Source organism: Bicyclus anynana, chromosome 27 (assembly GCF_947172395.1).
Source record: "Bicyclus anynana chromosome 27, ilBicAnyn1.1, whole genome shotgun sequence".
In the NCBI taxonomy this organism is placed as follows: domain Eukaryota; kingdom Metazoa; phylum Arthropoda; class Insecta; order Lepidoptera; family Nymphalidae; genus Bicyclus; species Bicyclus anynana.
The window spans coordinates 4537668-4560077 of NC_069109.1; the positions used below are offsets into that span (position 1 = coordinate 4537668).

General features: G+C 36.4%; 1 protein-coding gene across 2 annotated transcripts; it reads right to left on the minus strand.

Annotated features, from left to right (window-relative positions):
* Positions 1 to 18544, minus strand: LOC112053881 (uncharacterized). 2 transcript variants are annotated; one of them, XM_052890428.1, is made up of 9 exons: positions 18248 to 18543; positions 15105 to 15212; positions 14317 to 14435; positions 12422 to 12533; positions 11290 to 11416; positions 9787 to 9953; positions 7700 to 7821; positions 7062 to 7255; positions 1 to 6202 (listed from the first exon to the last, which is right to left on the minus strand). In XM_052890428.1, the coding sequence occupies exons 1-9, from the start codon at positions 18319 to 18321 to the stop codon at positions 6035 to 6037; spliced, it is 1191 nt and encodes a 396-aa protein (XP_052746388.1). In that variant the 5' UTR covers positions 18322 to 18543; the 3' UTR covers positions 1 to 6034. The 2 variants fall into 2 exon arrangements, with proteins under 2 accessions (XP_052746388.1, XP_052746389.1); XM_052890429.1 differs by having other exon boundaries at positions 6027 to 6202; positions 7058 to 7255; positions 18248 to 18544.
* Between the last annotated feature and the right edge of the window lie 3866 nt (positions 18545 to 22410).

The window sequence follows — 22410 nt, forward strand, 5'->3', positions numbered from 1 at the left end:
TTTATTTTTAAACATTTTATTTACTAGTAATAGTTTATGGGCATTTAAATAACAAACAAATTCCTTCTGAACATCGATCTATCGTTTCACATGATTAAAATCATAGTCAGTCCAGCCGATATCCTTGTTACTTACAAATTATTATAAACTACCCACGTTTTTATACAATTTACTCATTCCTTCCTTTTAATTATTTATATATAATATATCTTTAAAAGTACATTATTATTAGTGTATTGGGATAACTAACTTTACAAAATAACAGTGACAATATAGTATACTACAAACTAAGGCATGGTTCACACTAAAATATTTATATAACAACTTGTACATTGCTTGCGTCACACTATGACGTCACTTCAATAAATAGTGTAATTTTTGCATCGATCTCCTATTAAAAAGTGGATGCACAATCGGCGACCAAAAACCGTCCCCACTCAATGAGCGCCAAACACAACTTCTTGGCACTCAATTCAAGTAGACGCATTTGCAAATTCAACCTTAAACTCAATCCTTAAGGTTGAATTTGCTCTGATTTTGGGATTTTATTGAATATTGGATTATATTTAAAGGCCTTTAGGTATAATCTTCGTTAGCAATAATTCTAAAAAGCTCGACTCGAGCTCAGCAGTGAGCCGAACATGGGTTGATAATAAATAATAATTTAAAAGATCCATGAAAATATTACAAAAAATAACGACCATACAAATTCATAATTAAGAATAATTTAATTTAGTGTAAAAATCGAATTAATTTTATGACGTCACAAACAATGACGTGTGGAACAAAAAGTGTGACGCAAGCAAAACAGTCACTCTAATAAAAAATAAATGATTAAAATCTGACATTTAAAAATAAACCTACAACACCAAACCATCACTGATTTCCTATGTCCATTTTAACTTTCGCTAACTCAGTGATAAATATAAATAAATTCCCGTCTCCGTAGGAATACAGGGATAATATATAGCCTATAGCCTTCCTCGATAAATGGGCTATCTAACACTGAAAGAATTTTTCAAATCGGACCAGTAGTTCCTGAGATTAGCGCGTTCAAACAAACAAACTCTTCAGCTTAATAATCTACTGTATAAAAATAAGTCGGGTTTTCCTTCCTGACGCTATAACTCCAGAACGCACGAACCGATTTCCACGGTTTTGCATTCGTTAGAAAGTTCTCGGGCTCCGTGAGGTTAATAGCAAAGAAAATTCAGGAAAAATATCAACAGAAAAGCGGGAAAATCTTTTTTCACATACAGTGCCATCTCTGATACATAGCATGTACTACAAACCAATGTTATAGGGGTAGGGTAGGGGTAGGGGTAGTTGAAAGTTTACATCGAGTTTCACGCGGACGAAGTCGCGGACTTCCGCTAGTATTAGTATAGATATTGTTGGAAGGGAGTAGTCAGTGTTACCAACTCTTCAAAATATTTATCCCTAAAGGTTGTGTCAAAAACCCCTAAAATCGCCTTAATTATTGAGTTGTCTTTATCTGATTATTCAGATTGTTTGAAATCATGTCATGTTGACAATGAATAATGTTGACAAATTTAACAATATATTATATTAAATTTATTCATTGTCAACATTTATATTATACTAGCGGACCCGGTCAAGCTTCGTTTTGACATAAGTGCACTTATTCTCTATCCCTACTCTACCCTTCTATACCTCTACCCCTACCCTACCCCTACCGCTTGACTCTTAAACGTTTGTATGGGAAATAGAAAAGGGCAGTTTTTAGGGTTTTCCCGGTAATTATTTGATTTTTTCTCACCTTTTAAACCTTCCCTATACCTCCACGAACATTTCAAGACCAAGATAAGATAAATCCGTTAAGCCGTTCTCGAGTTTTAGCGAGACTAACGAACAGCAATTTATTTTTAACCGACTTCAAAAAGGAGGAGGTTCTCAATTCGGTCAATTTTATATATATAGAAATTTAATTTTATATATATAGAAGAAGATATATTTATAGTTGCCTCAGAGTGGTTGTAGAATAACGTATTATATGTCGTTATAAGTCGCTAGGTCAAGAAAGAAATATTAAAATTATCATCAATTTAAAAATATTAAAGAGTCAAAAAATCCCTGAAAATACCCCTAAAAAAATCCCATTTCACTTATTTGCCCCCTAAATCTGGGGGGAAAACGCCTAAGTTGGGAACCCTGGGAGTAGTCTGAGAAGGATGACGTCACTCAACTATTGTCAGAATGATTCAGTCAGGCGTTGACGTTAGATGGCGCTAGTTATTTCCGTGAATAGGGATGAAGACAGTTTTTTAAATTGTATCTGTCACCGTTAGATTGTAAAATACGTTAGATTATAATCTCACTCGTGATATTATAATCTACCGTCATATTGTGAACTGAAAATACTGATTACAATTTGACGTGTCATTTATCGGTACCTATATATTTATCTATTTTATAATGTATGTAATTTATTGTTTTTTTCTCTCTTTTCTTTGTATGATGTGTATTCTGAATAAACTTTTCTTTCTTTCTTTCTTTCTATCGGAAGTGAAACCGTTAAATTGTTAATCAGGATAAATTTACCACAAAATGTAAACAAAATAAACAGAGTACACTTACCCTCTTTATTTTGGTTACATTTTGACTTGTTAGTTTAATTGTCATGACACACATGTTGTGAATTTGTTCAACATTGGTTTTTTTTTATTTTTTATATTTAAATTTCACCGGCTTCACAACACTGCTTGTACAGCCTTATTCTGGATCATTCTTTATTCTGTGGAAATAATATAAACTATTTCATAGTTTGCAATAAAATAGTGATAGTTTGGCTTAGGATTGTTAAAATATAAACACTACAAGATTCAAATCGTAAAACAGGTATGTAGGATATTATTAAGGCAATAATTTTTGGAGTTTACTCCTTAAAAATCGATTTTTCATATATGGGCAGTAAAATTCGATGAACGAACAGCGTTACTTTTTTTTTCAACCTATTCTGCGCACCTTTCACCGTGCTGCACCTCGGTTGCGCACCTTTCACTATTCAGGCGTGGGTATTCAGACGTACATGGTGTATGCTGCGGGACAACATACACTATTTAGACAGTCCATCTAAAAGAGTAAACTCCATTCCATTCTTTTAAAGTCAATTATTTTTACCTGCAACTTCATTCAGACACTATATGGATCGAGAACTGCTATTACTTATTTTAGGAAGGCTAAAAGTTTATTAAAATATGCTTCCACCATAGGTAAGTATGATCACCAATGGGGATATACAGGGTGCTCCCATATTTCCCATAACTTCAAGGTGTTGACGAGTCCACTTATAGGAGCAAAACTGCATAACTTATATTTTTTTAATTAAAAAAAAAAAAAAAACTTTTTAGGTTTTCATACAAAGTATGAAACACAAACTTTTATCTATCACTGCATTTTAAAATTTGTCATAATTTTAAGGATTCGTATTTGGGGCCCATTTTAAGATTTATTTACAAAAGAAATATTATTCACTCCCAAATATATTAATTTTAGAACATTTTTAATTAATTTTCGGTAAAGAATAACTCCAGAGTTATGAGAAATCCTCCCAAGCACCCTGTATATTATCGTAATTAGATGAAAAATTATACATTTTTAACTTCCTTACATTCAATGCGACATTTTTTTTATATGAAGTTCAAATGCACGAAAAACAAAGATTTTTGTAATTTCGTTTGAAAAATCTCTTCAAAACTCATTCTTTCTTGTATTTTAGTATGGAGCGCTTTTAGAGATCCGCGGCAGCGCCGCAAAATTGACACTTTAAATCCCTGTAGTTCCAAAAGGAATGATCGAAATACCCAAATTTACAAAAAAATTAAAAAACTGTCATCCCTATTATGGTGTTTGACCATGTTGGTTTTAAAAGATAGCAATAGAAAGAAGCAGGTTTCAAAGGTCTAGACTTGTATGGTCCAGATAGTACGATCATACGCAAACTAAATACCTTCATAAAATAAGGCATATCTTGCAGTGGCGTGCGCAAGGTTTTTAACTAGGGTAAGCTCTATAAGTGAAAAATATAGACAACTTCCAACTTCTCCTCCAATACAGGTATTTAGTGAATTCTTAGGGTATGCATTGTTTTTATGCATCTATGATGTCTCACTTTCAGTTTCTCAATCCAATAGTGTCACTTTCACGAGCATACAATCCGAAAGGTGTAGTCATGACTGTCTTTACCTTTGCATCCTCCTTAATGAAAATATATAAATATTTAAATACAGTCTTGGAAATGCCAAGCCAATGTTTATTGTCTAAATATTTAAAAAGAAAAGTCTCTGGACGTTTGACAGAAGTGATAACTTAAACATACTGTCGAACTACTACCGAAATCAGACAAATTGGCGCCGTAACGCGTTACGTAACGAATCGTATTACCCTACCGCAATAAGTTATCACTTCAAAAACACAGTAATAGCACTATTCTGTAACGTTTTATAACTCGATTGTGTGAGTTTCGGATCAGTCTTTCTCTATCTATAGTATGATGTTAGAGATATTCGAGGCTCGTTGTGGGGGCGTCCCCAGGGGATAGTTCACCCGCTGAGTATCAAATTTGAACTTTATATGTTTGAGAATTCGACACTCAGCGGAAGAATGGTCCCCTGGGGGTAGCCCTGCAACGTTTATGAATTCCACTGTAAATTCGCACCATGGTATATCTTGAGACTTGAGATAGGTAAATGTTAACCAATAGCGAACGAATCCATTCGATCTCTCTCTTTCGTTGTGTTGGAGCGAAAGAGAGCGATATTTGGAGTCAGCTGTTATTGGTTGACAATGAGTTTTGAGATATGTCGATAATTTATTCCGCTGTAATGTTTCACACAAAGTAGACATTCAGTGGATGTGTCACTTCACTTCACTAACGTTAACGTTTTTTTTTTTTTTTTTTTATTCTTTACAAGTTAGCCCTTGACTACAATCTCACCTGATGGTAAGTGATGATGCAGTCTAAGATGGAAGCGGGCTAACTTGTTAGGAGGAGGATGAAAATCCACACCCCTTTCGGTTTCTACACGGCATCGTACCGGAACGCTAAATCGCTTGGCGGTACGTCTTTGCCGGTAATTTAAATATAAATAAATAATTTACCAAAACCCGATAGTTTTATTTTCATTGATTTGCTGCATTAAGAGTTTCATAACAAAGTCGTGAACAAGTGAAGTGAAGATTTAAAAAGTGAAGTGAAGATTTAAAAAGTTAAGAGAGATTAATTCGATTTTCTCCTAAGACACTCAAAAGTTTTAGTAACGTTGCCTTTGCCTTACTAAATCATTGCATAACTTGACTCAACACTGACTGACAGACGATGGACTATATATTATGTTAATTATATGAACTGGCTGTCTGGCGTAATATCTTTGCCTTTTCCCTTAAGGAAAAATAATGCAAAAAGAAAATACATAACCTGAGTTTTTATTTCCATTAAGCAGGACACTGCCATGCTAACCCCAATCATAGACTAAGGACTAAAAGCGTAATTGAATTAAGTTTCTTCTGATTAGTGTGATTTTGACAATCTAACCTCAAATGGATGAGGACCAAAGATTTAAAAAACATTTTCAAGTTGGTTAGTTTTTTTTTGTTTAAAAATTATTGCATATAGTTAAATCCATTAAGCAGGACACATACAACCCAACCTCGACAATAGTCTAAAAAACATTTTTGAGCGGCTGGTTTCTTCGTAGAAAATATTTCAAAACTGTCGCATTAATTAATCATTTCTATTAAACAGGACGCAGGCAACCCAATCGGCCACGTCATAGACTAAAAAAAAGTAAAACCATTTTCGAGTTCTGTCGATTTTTACACAATTAAAGTAAAACCTCTTTACCTCACCGTCTATTCGCCTCGCCCAATTACATTATTCGTAAAGAAGTTTTTCTTCAAAAATATTTAAAATTTAGTTATTTCCATCAAGCAGGACACATACAACCCAACCTCGGCCATAGACTAAAGACTAAAAAAGAAACAAAATTAAAAAAAAAAAAAACTAAAAGCCCGACTAAGTAACGAAATCGTAGCCTAGATATTTCTTATTTTTCCGACGAACGCGCGCCGCCTTCTTGTCGTCGTAGTCGTCGGAGGCGTCTTGGTCGTAGACGCTGTTGTCTATGAGCCAGTCCTCGCTCGAGTCCAGCTCAGTCTTGGCCTCCGCCTTTATTACTTTTACCTGTGGAACGACAAATACTTCTTATAATAAAAGCCACAATATAATAAACTTATAGTCCTACTCGATGTGTACTGTTTATTAACAAACTATCTAGTCATTCAGAGAGGTGAGTTAGTCACTCATAAAGGTAAGTTAGTCCATTAGAGAGGTGAATCAGTCACTCAAAGAGGTGAGTTGGTCCATTAGAGAAGTGAGTCAGTCACTCATAGAGGTGAGTTGGTCCATTAGAGATGTGAGTCAGTCACTCAGAGAGGGGAGTTAGTACATTAGTGGTGAGTCAGTTACTCAGGGAGGTGAGTTAGTTAGATTGTAAGTGAAACGGACTGTTTATCAGTCAGGTAAGTCAGTCGCTCAGAGAGGTGAGTTAGCTCTCTAGTGAGGAGAGTCAGTCATGCAATCAGTAAGCCAAAATGTTTATTAGTCAGGTAAGTGAGTCACTCAGAGAGGTGAGTTAGTGAGATGATTCAGTCACTCACTGAGGTTAAAATGTTTATCAGTCAGGTAAGTCACTCACTCAGACAAGTGAGTTAGTACGTTAGAAAAGTGAGCCAGTTACTCAGAGGTGAGTTAGTACGTTAGAGAGGTAAGTCAGTCACTCAGAAAGGTGAGTGAGTACGTAAGAGAGGTAAGTCAGTCACTTAAAGAGGTGAGTTAGTTCGTTGGTGAGGTGAGACAGTCACTTACAGAAGTGAGTTAGTGAGATTGTAAGTGAAACAGTAAATCAGTAAGTTAAAATGTTTATCAGTAAGTTAAATGGTTCAGTCACTCAGAGAGGTGAGTCGGTCACTCACAGAGATGAGTCAGTCAATCAATGAGGTGAGTTAGTCAGTCTATAGTATAGATACATCTGCTCACGTACGGATGGCGAGCCAATCTTCTTCTTACGGCCCCGCTTGGCGGGGTCCGATTCGCGGGAACGCTTGCGAGGCCGCTGCTGCAGCACGAGGTGGGGGTACTCCTCCACTATGAAGTTCTCCGACTCGTAGCTGGTGGTGATCTCGACCCCCACCGAGGGGTCCACGTCGGGTAGGATGTAGTAGTTCTCGAAGTCACCTGGTGGAATTTTCACTTGATTAAAAAATGTATATATGTTAGAGCCTCAGACTAGTTACATAAAGATCTGCCTCAACTACTTTTATGTCAAAGTATATATATATATGATCAACGATCTAATGTGATTACAAAAACTGTTACTATAGAATTGATGTTTCATAGTTGTAATCGGTTAAAGAGCTCCGTAAAATACCTTTCTAACCGACTTCCAAAAAAAAAGAGGAAATTCTCAATTTGACGCGTATGTTTTTTTTGTGTAGTTGAATGGTGAACAAAAACGGTCAACAAACAAACCAAAATTTTTCGAGGTTGTTTTACCGATTTTAATTTAAAAAAAAAAAACTTAATGGAATATAATGTTCCTACTGAAAAACATTTGGTTAACAGATTCAAAATGAAAATCTCCCTTTTTGAAGTTGGTTGAAAGAATATGTTAATAATTACCTTGTAGGGTGATAGCATTCATCTCAGAAGTGAAGTGTCGTTTCTTCTTGCCGGTGTTGCAATGCTTGATGTATGCATACTTGGGTTTTGGGTCTTCGGGTATAATATTCACTGTCCATGATCTGTCATAGAACACACAAAAATTAAATATTTTAAATCTTTTAATCATTTTTTCGATTTCAAAGTCTTTTGGAAGGTCCATTTCAGGTCCATCTCGTACCCCGTATCATTAAAATTTAAAAAATACAAGGACTTTATTAAAATCTATATGGAAGATCATGTGAACAAAGTGACCTAAAGACGTAATGGTTAGTGAAAGACTAAGATTAAGTTATTGGACATTATCTTAGTATAATAACAATATCTTATAAGTTTAAGTTAAACTTAAATTACTAATTAGTCACATAAGTAGGCTAGATCGTAATTTTATAAACCAAATTGGTACTTTACAATAGAGAGAAAAAAAAATTTAAATCTAAATAAGTGAATTAATCTTTAATCTACTAAAAATACATAAATAAAATTAAAACCCAAGTTTTTGAGTTACACTAAGATGGCGCCCATAAAGCAACTATGACATGACAATTGACAGCAAACGTCAAACCGACTACTGCGTTAAAAACGTCATCAATCCGCCATTTTTACCTATATGTTGCATTTCTTGGGAGAGAATGAATATTATTTCAAAAGAATTAAAGTAAATTCGTAGAATTGTATAATCAAAACTAGTTAAAAAAAATATTTTCTTTTATTTCCGCCAGGGTGCAATGACTGATCCTGGGCTCCATACAATTTTGGACCATCTCTTTTAACACAATTTTTCAAAGAATGTGTTTCGCCCTATACTAAGATTTTTTGCATATAGGCAGTTTAGATGCCTAAAAACTCTAATCACATTTTTATTTGTGAAAATAATCTCGTAATTGTAATATTTTTATAAAACTAAATTATATTTTTATCACGTCACCACAAACGCCAATCATAAACTGTGACGTCATTCGCTACAAGGCATCGGTTTGTGATTGGCGCTTGCGGTGACGTGATATAATCACATCACTGCAAACGCCAATCACGCTGTTATCTCTATGAATGACGTGACTTGCTACTGTGCTGTGTTTCGGCGGCAAAAATTTTACGTATATATTTTTTCATTTATATTAAATTTTTTCCTGGTTATTATTGACGGGACAAAATAAAATATAGCTTACAATACTTCCATAATTCAGTTTAAACAGTGTTTACAAAATAGGCAAGTAGCCTATTCTAATGAATAATAAAAAGTTCTTTTTACCCGACTGCGTCAGAAAGAGGGTAAAAAGAACTTTTTGATATTTTTGAAGAGGTTTTTCGAGCGTATATATATGTTTTCGTTCTTTTTTAGTCTACGAATTAGGAAAAATTTACAGTACTCGCGGTATTTGTGATATTAATAGTAAATGAACTAAAAAAACTGTGTATATTTAGTATGTAATTGTATATGTAGTTTAATTTAGTATATAATTTTAATAGTTTCATTACTATAGGTATGTTATGACTGGAGGAGATCGTTTTTAGCGATAAGACCGCCTTTGCGCATCTTTCTTTTCTGTTGTACTTTTTGTATCTTTATTTTTTTGTGATAGCCCATGTGATATGATATGAGCAATGATAGCCCAGTGGATATGACCTCTGCCTCCGATTCCGGAGGGTGTGGGTTCGAATCCGGTTCGGGGCATGCACCTCCAACTTTTCAGTTGTGTGCATTTTAAGAAATTAAATATCACGTGTCTCAATTGGTGAAAGAAAACATCGTGAGGAAACCTGCATACCGGAGAATTATCTTCATTTTCTGCATGAGTGACTGTCTGTCAATCCGCATTGGGCCAGCGTGGTGGACTATTGGCCTAACCCCTCTCATTCTGAGAGGAGACTCGAACTCAGCAGTGAGCCGAATATGGGTTGATGATGATTTTTTTGTGTGCAATAAAGAATTAAAATAAATAAATAATGGCATTGCGGTTAGGTTACATGCCGTAGGACGGAGTGTTGATGGTAGACCAGATATTGCTAACTCGAGCCGCAGGCAAGAGCTAGCTACTCGTATATACCTGTTCTCTGTGACCGGTATCTCCTTGACCTCGTCCATACTGATCTCTTGCTCCTCAGCTATCTCGTAGATGAAGTTGTCAGCAATGCTGCCATCCTCCATGATGTGCAGCACTTCGTTGGAGTTCTCCCCCTCCAGCTGCTCGGCTGTGGATGTCTGGGGCACGATCTGGAATGTTACATCAGCATAATTTTTTTACGGTCCTGGGTCGATCCCAGGCTGGGCCAATTGAGGTTTTCTTAATTGGTCCAGGTCTGGCTGGTGGGAGGCTTCGATCGTGGGTAGTTACCACCCTATCGACAAAGACCGATTTAGCGTTCTTTTTTTTTTTTTTATTCTTTACAACTTAGCCCTGAACTACAATCTCACCTGATGGTAAGTGATGATGCAGTCTAAGATGGAAGCGGGCTAACTTGTTAGGATGAGGATGAAAATCCACACCCCTTTCGGTTTCTACACGGCATCGTACCGGAACGCTAAATCGCTTGGCGGTACGTCTTTGCCGGTAGGGTGGTAACTAGCCACGGCCGCAGCTTCCCACCAGCCAGACCTGGACAAATTAAGAGAATCTCAATCTGCCCAGCCGGGGATCGAACCCAGGACCTCCGTCTTGTAAATCCACCGCGCATACCACTGCGCCACGGAGGCCGTCAAAATTCGTTCCGGTACGATGCCGTGTAGAAATCGAAAGGAGTGTGGATTTTCATCCTCCTCCTAACAAGTTAGCCCGCTTCCATCTTAGATTACATCATCACTTACCATCAGGTGAGATTGTAGTCAAGGGCTAACTTGTAGAGAATACAAAAAAAAAATACAACATCATAGTCCAGGATCTGTGGAGTGTTTTTATAATAGACTAGCCGACGCCCGCGACTTCGTCCGCGTGAAACACGAAGTAAACTTTCAACTACCCCTATCCTACCCCTACCCTACCCCTACCCCTACCCCAACCCTACTCCTACCTACCCCTACTTTTCTGGTTGTTTATTTACACCTTGTGTCCGAAAACCCCCAATATCTTACGGAACCCTATTTTTTTCCAAAATAAAATTTAGCCTATGTTACTTGTGGATAATGTAGCTTTCGAATGGTGAAAGAATTTTTAAAATCGGTCCAGTAGTTTTTGAGCCTATTCATTACAATCAAACAAACAAACAAACAAACATACAAACAAAGTTTTCCTCTTTATAATATTAGTATAGATTACTATAAAGTTAATTGTCCGTGAGTAGCTTCATTTTGAAGAGACATTTACAGCTATTTAATTAATCGGTTCTTTGCTGATCATGATGACCTGTGTGCCTAGTGGCAGTTTTCAATGTTTTCATACTGTGACTATCGCGAAAACGTAAACGCGAATTCCTAAGGAATTGAAATAGTTGCGCAGTAGTACCACTAGATGGCGCAGTTTCAATTCTTTAGAAATTCGCGTTTACGTTTTCGCGATAGTCACAGTATGAAGACATTGTTAACTCCCACTAGGCACTCTGAACGCAGTACGTACCTCAATGATCTGCTTAGGGTCAGTCATCTTGGTGATGACCTGCTCCGACTGGGTGATGGAAGCTTCTGCCTTGTCCGTCTCGACCTTCACCACCCACAGCTGTTTCTTCTGCAGGTTCTTCAATGACCTGGATGGGGTGAAAACACACATTTCATTATTATTAGGCGACACTCCGCGGTTTCACTTGGGTAGTTCCTGTTCCCTTGAGAATATGGTGCTAAATTATAGCCTATATAAATCACAAATAACGTGGTTTTGTATTGGTAAACATCTTTTAAAATCAGTTCAGTAGATTCATCACAAACTTGACCTCTTTATAATCTATACTAATATTATAAAGCTGAAGAGTTTGTTGGTTTGAACGCGTTAATCTTAGGAACTACTGGTCAGATTTGAAAAATTCTTTCAGTGTTAGATAACCCATTTATCGAGGAAGGCTATAGGCTATTTATTATCCCCGTATTCCTACAGGAAAGGAAACCAGGCAGGTTAAACCGCGCGGCGTCAGCTAGTAATAGAAATATAGATGGAGCTAATCTGATGATGGAACTGGAAGGTGACCATAGGAACTGCTTTATAAAACAACATAACCCCATTGAGTTTCAGCTCGTATGATAGGTCTTAAAGAGTACTTTGTCTCCAGATGGTATCCATCGGTGTCTGACAATGGACCTGGAAGGTGGTCATAGGAAGTTCTTCAAAAACTGATACTATTTTGGGCCTAAATGTTAACAAGGGTTTGGTGATGAAGGAAGGTAATCACTGTAATATAACGACATAACCACATCGAGTTTGAGCTTGTTTTATTTGTCATGAAGAGTACTTTGTCTCTACTAGCGACTTCCTCTGTTTACTGATTTAGTTTTTCACAAATCCCGCGGGAACCATTGTTAATATAGAGTAAAATCTATTTCCATTCCAAATTTCCGTTAAAGAGTAACAAACATCCATACAAACTTTCGCGTTTATAACATTAGTAGGATTTGGCATCCATGGTGGAGTTGGAAGGTCGCCATAGGAAGTCCATAATAAACCAACACAATCTCATCGAGTTTAGGCTCGTTTGTTTCGTCTTGACGAGTACTGTGGTCCTAAATGGTAACCAGGGTTTGGGTGATGAAACTGTACTCACAAGTAACCCAGCGTGTCGACCAGTTGCCGCACGTTGAGACGCGAGACGGGCTCGTTCGCATCCTTGGCCGGCTCGCAGCTGTAGTTATGCTCCGTGCGGATTATTTCGGCCACTGGAAGCAAATAATTCGGTATCCAAAGCTGCTCTAATAGGATCTTACCTAAGTTTAGCTAGGCAGGAAGAACAACACGAGCAGAGAACGGGGAGTGATGATCGATCGTCAAGGAATGTCTTAGCCCTACTTACAATAGTCACAAGTCCAGGATTTTGCTCGGAGATTTTGTCTCTAACACGCGATGGACTAGGCACTTGCACGGTAAATCCATGGAATGGTAAGGTATTCGTCTCTCTCTCTTATGTTATTTATTTAAATATCTTTATTGCAACAAACATATAAAAACATACAAAATCTTAAAATCCACTTGAACGCCCCCGGGACCACGTATGCCCGGTAGATTTAGCGCGACAATACTTTTGTCGACATTTTCCTATCGACAATACAGAAACTTTTTAACTTATCATTTGTCAGAATTTGATTTTTTAAATGTCGGGTACTTGGTTTTAAGGTTAATTTAATGATCGAAGTTTAATGATTTTGTTAATGAATTTCTAAGTTATTATGGTTGTTTTTGTGGTTTTTTATTATAGAAAATGTGTAATTACTTTAATCTGGTGTATAAATTAGTGTTGTGTAAGAAAAGTTTGATTAACTTTGAAATAGTTTAAAAAAAAAAGTCAAAGTTTAACTTTTTTTTATTAAAAGTAGATATTTCTTGGCGGTTTAAATACAACGGTAAAGTTATTCTCTATATTCTCCCCTGCACGACGTGGTATTTTATTTTTAAATACATGCGATACTTAAGTTGCGTAACGTTTTTAGTAGGTCGACAACTGTCGAATTTTGCTAATTTTTGAGGATTTTTGGGGGTTGGGGCTTATCGGGGCGTTTATCTATATATCTGAGGGCCCAGTGGCAGTTTGATACTGTTACTGTCACGTAACGTAAACGCGAATTTCTAAGGAATTGAAACAGCGCCATCTAGTGGCAGTACTGCACAACACACACAAGTTGATATCATGGGCGTACCAATGGCTAAGTATAAAATGCAGTGCGAGGCGACCTTCACTGATCTCTTCAAGACTTTTCTGCTCCCAGGGATTTGCTGGATGCATGCGGCTCAGCATCGTGATGTTTGGAAGTCCCTACAAAAGGCCTATGTCATGCAGTGATACCACCTCACCGTACTGCCGCCTTGAGAGGTTCATTTACCTACTCCGCCACTAAATGTTGGAATAACATTCCCCCTCCAATGAAAAATCTTAAGTCACATTTAAAAAATTGCTAAAGAGATTTCTACTTGAAAAGCAGATTGAATTCCAACATCATGTGGCGGAGTTTTCTTTCTTATAGGTAAACAACTGTATAAGAATTGCGTAAATTTGTAAATACCTTTGTATATATGATATAATTTTATTTTTAATATTTTTTCTTCTCACGTTGTTATTTTTTTAGTATGGTATTTTATTGTTTTTCCCTTTTTATTTTAGTTAAGTGTAATGTTCTATTTTAAGTTTAAGTTATTATTATTGTTTATTTTAGTTAATAAGGTTGTTGTGTGCTGTGTTTGTGGCGGCATCTGGTCAACGGTTCCAACTGAAAACCAGCGCTGCATGCTCTTTTTATTTAAAGAGTATGTAGCATTATGCTGAGTTGGATCCGTTTACTGGGTTGTGCCACACATCGCAGGATATTGTTCAAGAACAAATTGTGTTGTGTGGCATAATTCACTAATAAAGCTTTTTTCTTTCTTTCTTTCTTCCTTTCAGTGGATGTCCATGTCCTGTGATGATGATGATGATGATGATGATGATGATTAAAATGGTTGTATACTGACGTTTCTTATCCTGCTCGCTGGGCTGTACGGCGGCGCTCTGCTTGGCGGGCGGGGTCAGCAGCTCGGGCAGCATCGGCGAGTCGATCCACAGCCCCTGCGCGTCCAGCTCGAAGTGATACCTGTGGGGCAAAACGAATCATGTACTATTGAAGTTTAACTTCTATATGCACGTGTCGGAAAAAAACTGGTCGACATCAGAAACGGATTTAAAGAATAAACCACAATGGGGATGATGTATAGGTTTGAATATATTGATTTTTATGATACATTCGGGTTAATAAGGTCAATGTTAACTAATTTATATATAACAATCAAAGATTGTCTATATATTTGCAAAATAAGTAAGATCATAAAATTTCAAAATCTATTAAAAATCTTTTATCGTAATTAGATGAAAAGCTTCCTTACATTAAATGTGACATTTTTCATTAAATAAACGCACAAATATCAAATATATTAGTAATTTTGTTTGAACGCCCATACAAATCTAACGATCATTATACGACGTCATAAAATCGTACCATTTTGTATGGGGCATTTTTTAGGGATCCGCGGCAGCGTCGCAAATCTAATCCTTTAAATCCCTGTAGCTCCGAAAGTAATGATCGCAAAAACACTGTTAGTTTTACAAAATTGCTTTACTATATTGCATATAATTTATATACAATTTAAAAAACTGTCATAATCCCAAGTCCATATAAATAAGCGTTTACGTTAATGCTATAGTAACAATATGAAAACATTGAAAACTCCCACTAGGCACACTGGTAACTGCTGAAAGTGCTTACCCGCACAGCTGAAGGCTGACGTGCCTCCAGAGGCACTCGCTCTCCTCATGCATAGCACCCTCGATCCAGTCCTGCCTCTTGTCATCGCTTTGTGCTGATGTGTTGACACTGCAGGACAAATATAATTTTAAATATATATGTTTTTAACAGAGATAAGTTCAAAATGTGCCTTCTATCACGAGTTGAATAAGTAAGAAAGTTCGATCCCCGGCTGGGGCATTTGAGGTTTTTTTAATTGGTCTAGGTATGGCTCGTCGGAGGTTTGGCCATGGCTAGTTACCACCCTCCCAACAAAGAGGTACTGCCAAACGGTTTAGTGTTCTGGTACAATGTTGTATAGAAACCAAATGGGCTGTAGATTTTTATCCTCCTCCTCACAAGTTAGTCTGCTTACATCTTAGATTGCATCATCACTTACCATCAGGTGAGATTGTACCTACTCAAGGGCTAAATTGTAAAGAATAAAAAAAGGAGGAAAATGCTCTCTTCTTGTAGACTGAGACTGCAATAATATGTCATGCTAACACACAGAATATATTCTTTCAAGGTGTCGACGGACAAGACAAACAAACAAAAAAGTGATCCTATAATGGTTCCATCTATTCCTTATGAAATACAAACAGAAAAATTTCACAGACAATTTCAACTTCCAACCATCTGGAAATATTGCTAAATCTGTAAGTGTGTTGAGACAAAAGAGATTGGACTGGGTCTAACTCTGTTGCTATTGGTTTATTTTTGTCTATTTTAGTCTCTTCACAATATTTGCTTACGATCTCATGCTAGGCATACTTAGCTTGCCATTAAATAATAAAAAATCAGTGCAATCAGAGCTAAGAACATGTCGTGCTCTTACTCTGTGTATGCCTTTCCATAGGAGTAAATTTTACAAGTGTTCATTTGCTGTACGTGCTATGGAATGCACTCCCAGTCAACATTCAGAAATCCAAATCGCTTTACATATTTAAAAAATCTGTTAAGACATATTATCTTAGTCACTAGTGACATATTTTATTTTATTAGAATATTTATCATACGACTTAATGATATATTATATATATTAGTTTATTTTATGATATTTATAATTATTATATAATTTGTGTATTATGGTTTATGTATTAGTGTGTAGTTATTTGTATGTATGTATGTATTATACATACATACAAATAACTACATTATTATTACGTACACACCACCTGCAGTTATCTTAATAAGTTCCTAAGCCTAAAGTTGCATGGAAGAGATCGCTACTAAGCGATAAGGCTGTATTCTACTTTTTCTTATGTTTCTGTTTTGCTTGTTTTCTTTTATTTATTGTGGTGTACAAATAAAGAGTATTAAATAAAAATAAAAATAAATAAATAAAAAATCAGAAATAAGTACTTCTTGGCAGCACATTGTGGTACATTACCAGAAAACTCGGAAAATGATCTCCACATCTCTTGAATCAATTCTCATTGTATTTGTTAAGAAAAATAAAATATTCGTCAGGACTAAAAATAATATGAATAGACACAATCCAAAATCAAAGATCTTTGATACCAGTTTTGTATAAACCCCATTATGTAATACAATATTTATGTAAATTTAATCTTTACAAATGTATACACACACACTGGTTGCCTTGGCTCGTGGCATAGTGTATTGCATAAGAGATGTTTTAATTCATTATAATAGGAGAAACTTAAGTATTACTAACTTTTTTACTAACTTAAGTATAACAGAGCCGTGATAGCCCAGTGGATATGACTTCTCGGATTCCGGAGGATATGGGTTTGAATCCGGTCCAGGGCATGCACCTCTAACTTTTCAGTTGTGTGCATTTTAAGAAATTAAATATCACGTGTCTCAAACAGTGTAGGAAAACCTGCATAGAGAGATTTTTTTTAATTCTCTCTGTGTGAAGTCTGCCAGTCCGCATTGGGCCAGCGTGGTGGACTATTGGCCCAACCCTACTCATTTTAGGAAGAGACTCGAGCTCAGCAGTGAGACGAATATACTACCACCTTGATAAGAGTAATTCATCATCTCCTTTACCTTATCCCACTTAAGTGGTGTCGAGAAAATAATGTTGATCTCTCTTTTTTCATTTCTTTTCTTTAGAAGTTAGTCCTTGACTACAATCTCAATTGATGGTAACTTGATGCAATCTAAGATGGAAGCGAGTTCATATGATAGGAGGAGGATGAAAATCCACACCCCTTTCGGTTTCTACACAACATCATACTAGAAAATTTGCTACTATCTACACCTTTTACATACATGTCCTCGTGCACACACTCCAACCATCTCTTCTTTGGCCTTCCTCTCCTCTTGTGTCCTTCCACTTGGAATTTTAACATTCTTCTGGTAATATGACTTACATCCCTCCATATTACATGTCCATACCAAGCTAACCTTTTACTCAACATTTTTGTCACTGGCACCATTTTCAGACTTCCTCTTATACTCTTTTCTTATTTTATATGTTGTCACACCACATACCCACACAACATAATATGCATTTTGTTCATAAGCATTGTTCTACTATGTCCCTTTTACGGTCCAACATTCAGATCATTTTTCAGGGCCTTCAGTGCACCTGGCAAAGTTATAGTGTGTGAAAGTTGGTGGTGTTACAACCCAGCGACCATGAAACATTTTAACCCTAACACTGCCAATCAACATTGCAGCACTGTAGTGAGTCTAAACACTAAATCACCACTTTTATAGCAAACCTGGACCTATGGGTCAATAATAATGGGCAGATGATGATGACAAAGCTCTATAACATACTATTAAAAGTCCTGTACAAAACTACATAACTGTACTAATGCTACAATACGATTATTCGCGATAAATATGTTGATAAGGGGATGCATAAGCTATTAATATGCACATATGGATCTATCTGACTTGATAAAAATATGTTTCAAACATATATTGCCCTTCAGAATAGTTGGTAGATGGTATGAAGCAGATTTAAGTGAAGAGAAATGAATGTAAACAAATAGTAAATATCTAATAAGAGGATCTTTTTAGAGAACGCTTGAGGGACGCTATGGAGGTCAAATGCATAACTCGAGCTGTAGCTAGCTACAGCTAGCTCGCAACAGTTCAAAGAATCTATCCCTAGTGAAATAAATAGCGGGAAAATCACTTACTTGTAAAAGGAAAAGCTGCAGACCACATCGTATTCCAAATTGCAGCCTTCAACTACACATTTTTGATCACTCATAATGGAGTCTCGGGGCGCGTACACCAAATATGGGCTCGATCACTCACATATTGTTTCAACGTGAAAATTATAAAATATTAACATTTAGCGCCTAAACTAACTTTCAAACAAACTAATTTGATGGATCCCAAGAAAATTATCAATCAAACGTCGCAAATGACATGCTGTCACGAAAAGTCGAAATCCCAAATGCGTGCCACTGCCATGAAATGGTCAAATGGTGATGTAATTTTCCATGAGACCTTGTATATGGCAGCACTGAATATCTGAAATCGATTCATTCGATTGCAATAACATCGATTTAACCACGAATGTTTAGTTATTTTAACAAATCCGATAAACTCTAAGATTTCATTAGGATTATTATTTAGAAATTAGTAAAATAATATAATAATAAAATATAATTTTGTATTTATGATTATCTCTGGTTCTATCTCACTAGCAGACAAGTTTGTCAATTCAAATCTATGGTTTGGCCTTAGATAAGGAAAATTTCATGTTATTCATTACTAGTGGACGCCCGCGACTACGTCCGCGTGGATAATTATAAGCTTTTCACAAATCCCGCGTTAACCATGGATATTATTATACATATAAACCTTTCTTTAATCACTCTATCTGTTGAAAAAAAACCCTATCAAAATCCGTTGCGTAGTTTTAAAGATTTAAGCATACGTAGGGACAGAGAAAGTGACTTTGTTTTATACTATGTAGTGATCACTGACTAGCAGTTGCCAACTGACTTGAACCGCGTATGAACAATTTTCTATGTTTCAGATTTCATAATAATGTATGTATGTATGTTTATACTACTTTTTTTCTAAATGAAAGATATTTCAAGTTGTTTTCTATCCTACAGAGAAACATTAGTTCGTCATCAACCCATATTCGGCTCACTGCTGAGCTCGAGTCTCCTTTCAGAATGAGAGGGGTTAGGCCAGTAGTCCACCACGCTGGCCCAATGCGGATTGGCAGACTTCACACACGCAGAGAATTAAGATAATTCTCTGGTATGCAGGTTTCCTCACGATGTTTTCCTTTACCGATTGAGACACGTGATATTTAATTTCTTAAAATGCAAACAACTGAAAAGTTGGAGGTGCATGCCCCGGACCGGATTCGAACCCACACCCTCTGGAATCGGAGACAGAGGTCATATCCACTGGGCTATCACTGCGATGTAAACATTAGTTATGTAACTGCAATTAGGGAGAGAAAGTATAACAACAAAGAAAGAAACTAACTCACTTTCATATTTACACAATATTACTCGTACCTTCAATTCTGAAGGCGTAGGTTTAAATCCGGTCCGGGGCATGCACCTTCAACTTTTCAGTTATGTGCATTTTAGGAAATTAAATATCACGTGTCTCAAACGGCGAAGGAAAACTTTGTAAGGAAACCTGCATACCTGATTTCCTTAATGCTCTAGGTGTGTGAAGTCTCCCAATCCGCATTCGGCCAGCGTGGTGGACTATCGGCCTAATCCCTCTCATTCTGAGGGGAAACGTTGTTACTTGGGGAGTGTTGTTACTTTTTTGGACTTTGTTTTTAAACTAAAGAAATAAAAAAATGGAATTTAAGAACATAAATTTAGCTTTTTTCGCGTTGATAATTAAAAACATTTCCCATTTTCAATGAAAACTGAATTTTTATTTCAGGAATATTTAAAATAAGAAAATAAATAATATTTCTACTCGATTGCCGAATGATTTATTCAATATCGATTATTAGTGATGTACTTGCCATATAAGAAAATTTTGATCATAGACAAGCTTTTATCTTGGCGCTAAATTATAGCCAGTCAGTTATTCACGAAATAAAATTACAATTGGATTTTTATGTATCAAGTTTTGTTCTTATTATCAATACTTTCTTAAAATTAATAAGTTTAGTATTGAAACAGAATTATTGCGATCAATTTCGATAAGTTTTATTTTAGCGCCATACCATAGACAAATTTACAGACACTACATCGATCGACGCATTTTACGTGGCTTCCGGTTGTTCAGGGCTATTTTAGGAATAACCTTTCAGTGAATTAACTTTAGTTTCATTTCATGCGAAATGAACAAAACCAACACATTTAGGATGTTCATTGGTGGTTCATTGCTCTAATCAATTATAAATTGTCATTGTCACTGAATTGCTGTCAATTTTGTCAAAATTTGTATGTCATCATTTGTCATTTGTGTCAATAATTTACTTACAAGTAGAAGAAGGTAGTACTAGGTAGAAACTTAGCAACTAAACTAATAGTTAATAGGCAAAATTGTAGCAAGCATTGATTCTAATAGGTATACTTATGCTTCGGATGCTATAATTAAGATGGATAGAAGTCGATAAACTTTAAAGTAAATTCTGGCTGTTGGAATTTCACTAAGTAGCGTTGTATTAGGATCTTGATTTCTTATCACCTTACTTAGATATTATTCATGACGTTGCAAATGCAAAACACTATTCGTTCGTGTTCTATTCCCGGCTCGGGCTCGCGCCTCACGGCTGTACTATGACCCGCATATCTAATAACTGCATCTATAATTTTCTAGAATTCCGTTCTCAACTGCCTAGTGCCTATGTTACCTACTACTGAAGAAAAACGAATCAAGTTGAAGTTCAAGTTGAAATAATCTATATCCTACTTACTTGCATATTAATATTATAAAGAGATAGTGGACGCTCGCGACCAGCGCCGGCCCGAAGTAAATTTTAGAATGGAGCGAGATCCAATTATGGCGCCTCTCCTGTTTGCTCCTAACATTATACTAGGGACATTTGAAAAGTTTATAGCGTTCCTTATATAGACAATCGAAAAGAAAGAAATTTCTTTTATTTTTCTTTACCATTTTGGCGCCCTCTAGGATTTTGGCGCCTGGAGCGACCGCTCCGTTCGCCATATGGACGGGCCGGCCCTGCTCGCGACTTCGCCCGCCCTTAGACCTCTTTAATCCAGCACTTACAGGAGTATCGCTGTAAAAATGGAGTAACTTCTCTCGTTTTTCCAACATTTCCCTTCACTGCTCTGCTCCTATTGATCGTAGCGTGATGAAATTCTATAACCTGCCCAGGAGTATGAAGAATAATTGTACCAAGTTTCGTCAAAAAATCGTCGAGTAGTTTCTATAACGAACATACAGACAGACAAAAATTTTACTGTTTGCATTTTTTGGCATCAGTATCGATCACTTATCACCCCCTGATAGTTATTTTGGAAATATATTTCATGTACAGAATTGACCTCTTTTCAGATTTATTCTATTTAATAGATAAAGTTACAGCCTAGTTCGGACTACTTTAATATTTTAAAGCCAGCCAGAGCCGGACCAATTAAGAAAACCTCAATCGACCCAGCCGGGGATCGAACCCAGGACCTCCGTCTTGTAAGTCCATCGCACATACCACTGCGCCACGGACGGTCGCCACATTGTAATATTTTAAAGAGGTAAAGTGTGAGAGGCAAGGGTTAAGCTATTGATCTACTGAACCGATTTTGAAAATTCTTTTACCAATAGAAAATCACGTTATTTGTAAGCGTCATTGGCTATATTTAATCTCCGTATCCTCACGGGAATGGGAACTACACGTTTCAAACCGCGGGGCGTTGACTAATAAAAAATAACGCTTCAACATCAAGTGTTTCCGATTGTTAGTTCCCACTATCATTTCTAGCCCAGGATCAAGTTAATTTTCCGTGAGTAATAAGGTAATAAAAATTTCCGAGCGTCGGAATGAGATAATGTATGACGCTCAGAATTATTTTATTACCCAGTTAGCTACCAGAATCAAGAATTTTCGTAAATACAAAATTGAGCGTCTCATCAACATATAGCTACTTACGGAAAATTAACTTGATAGTAATCAATTGTAAAAATGCTCCACAGATCCTGGGCTTTACTATTATCACCGCTTGAACCGCATCTTTATCGGTTCACCCGTTTTAGGTGATGATGCCACAAAGACCTTAAAACATCTTGGTTAATGACACAGAGCTCAAACTAATAAAACCCGTTTTTTGCGTCGGGGTTTACAAAAAACCATTAAAATAAATCTTTAGGGCTCTTTTTAATGTCGTATCACTTTTAAACTGCA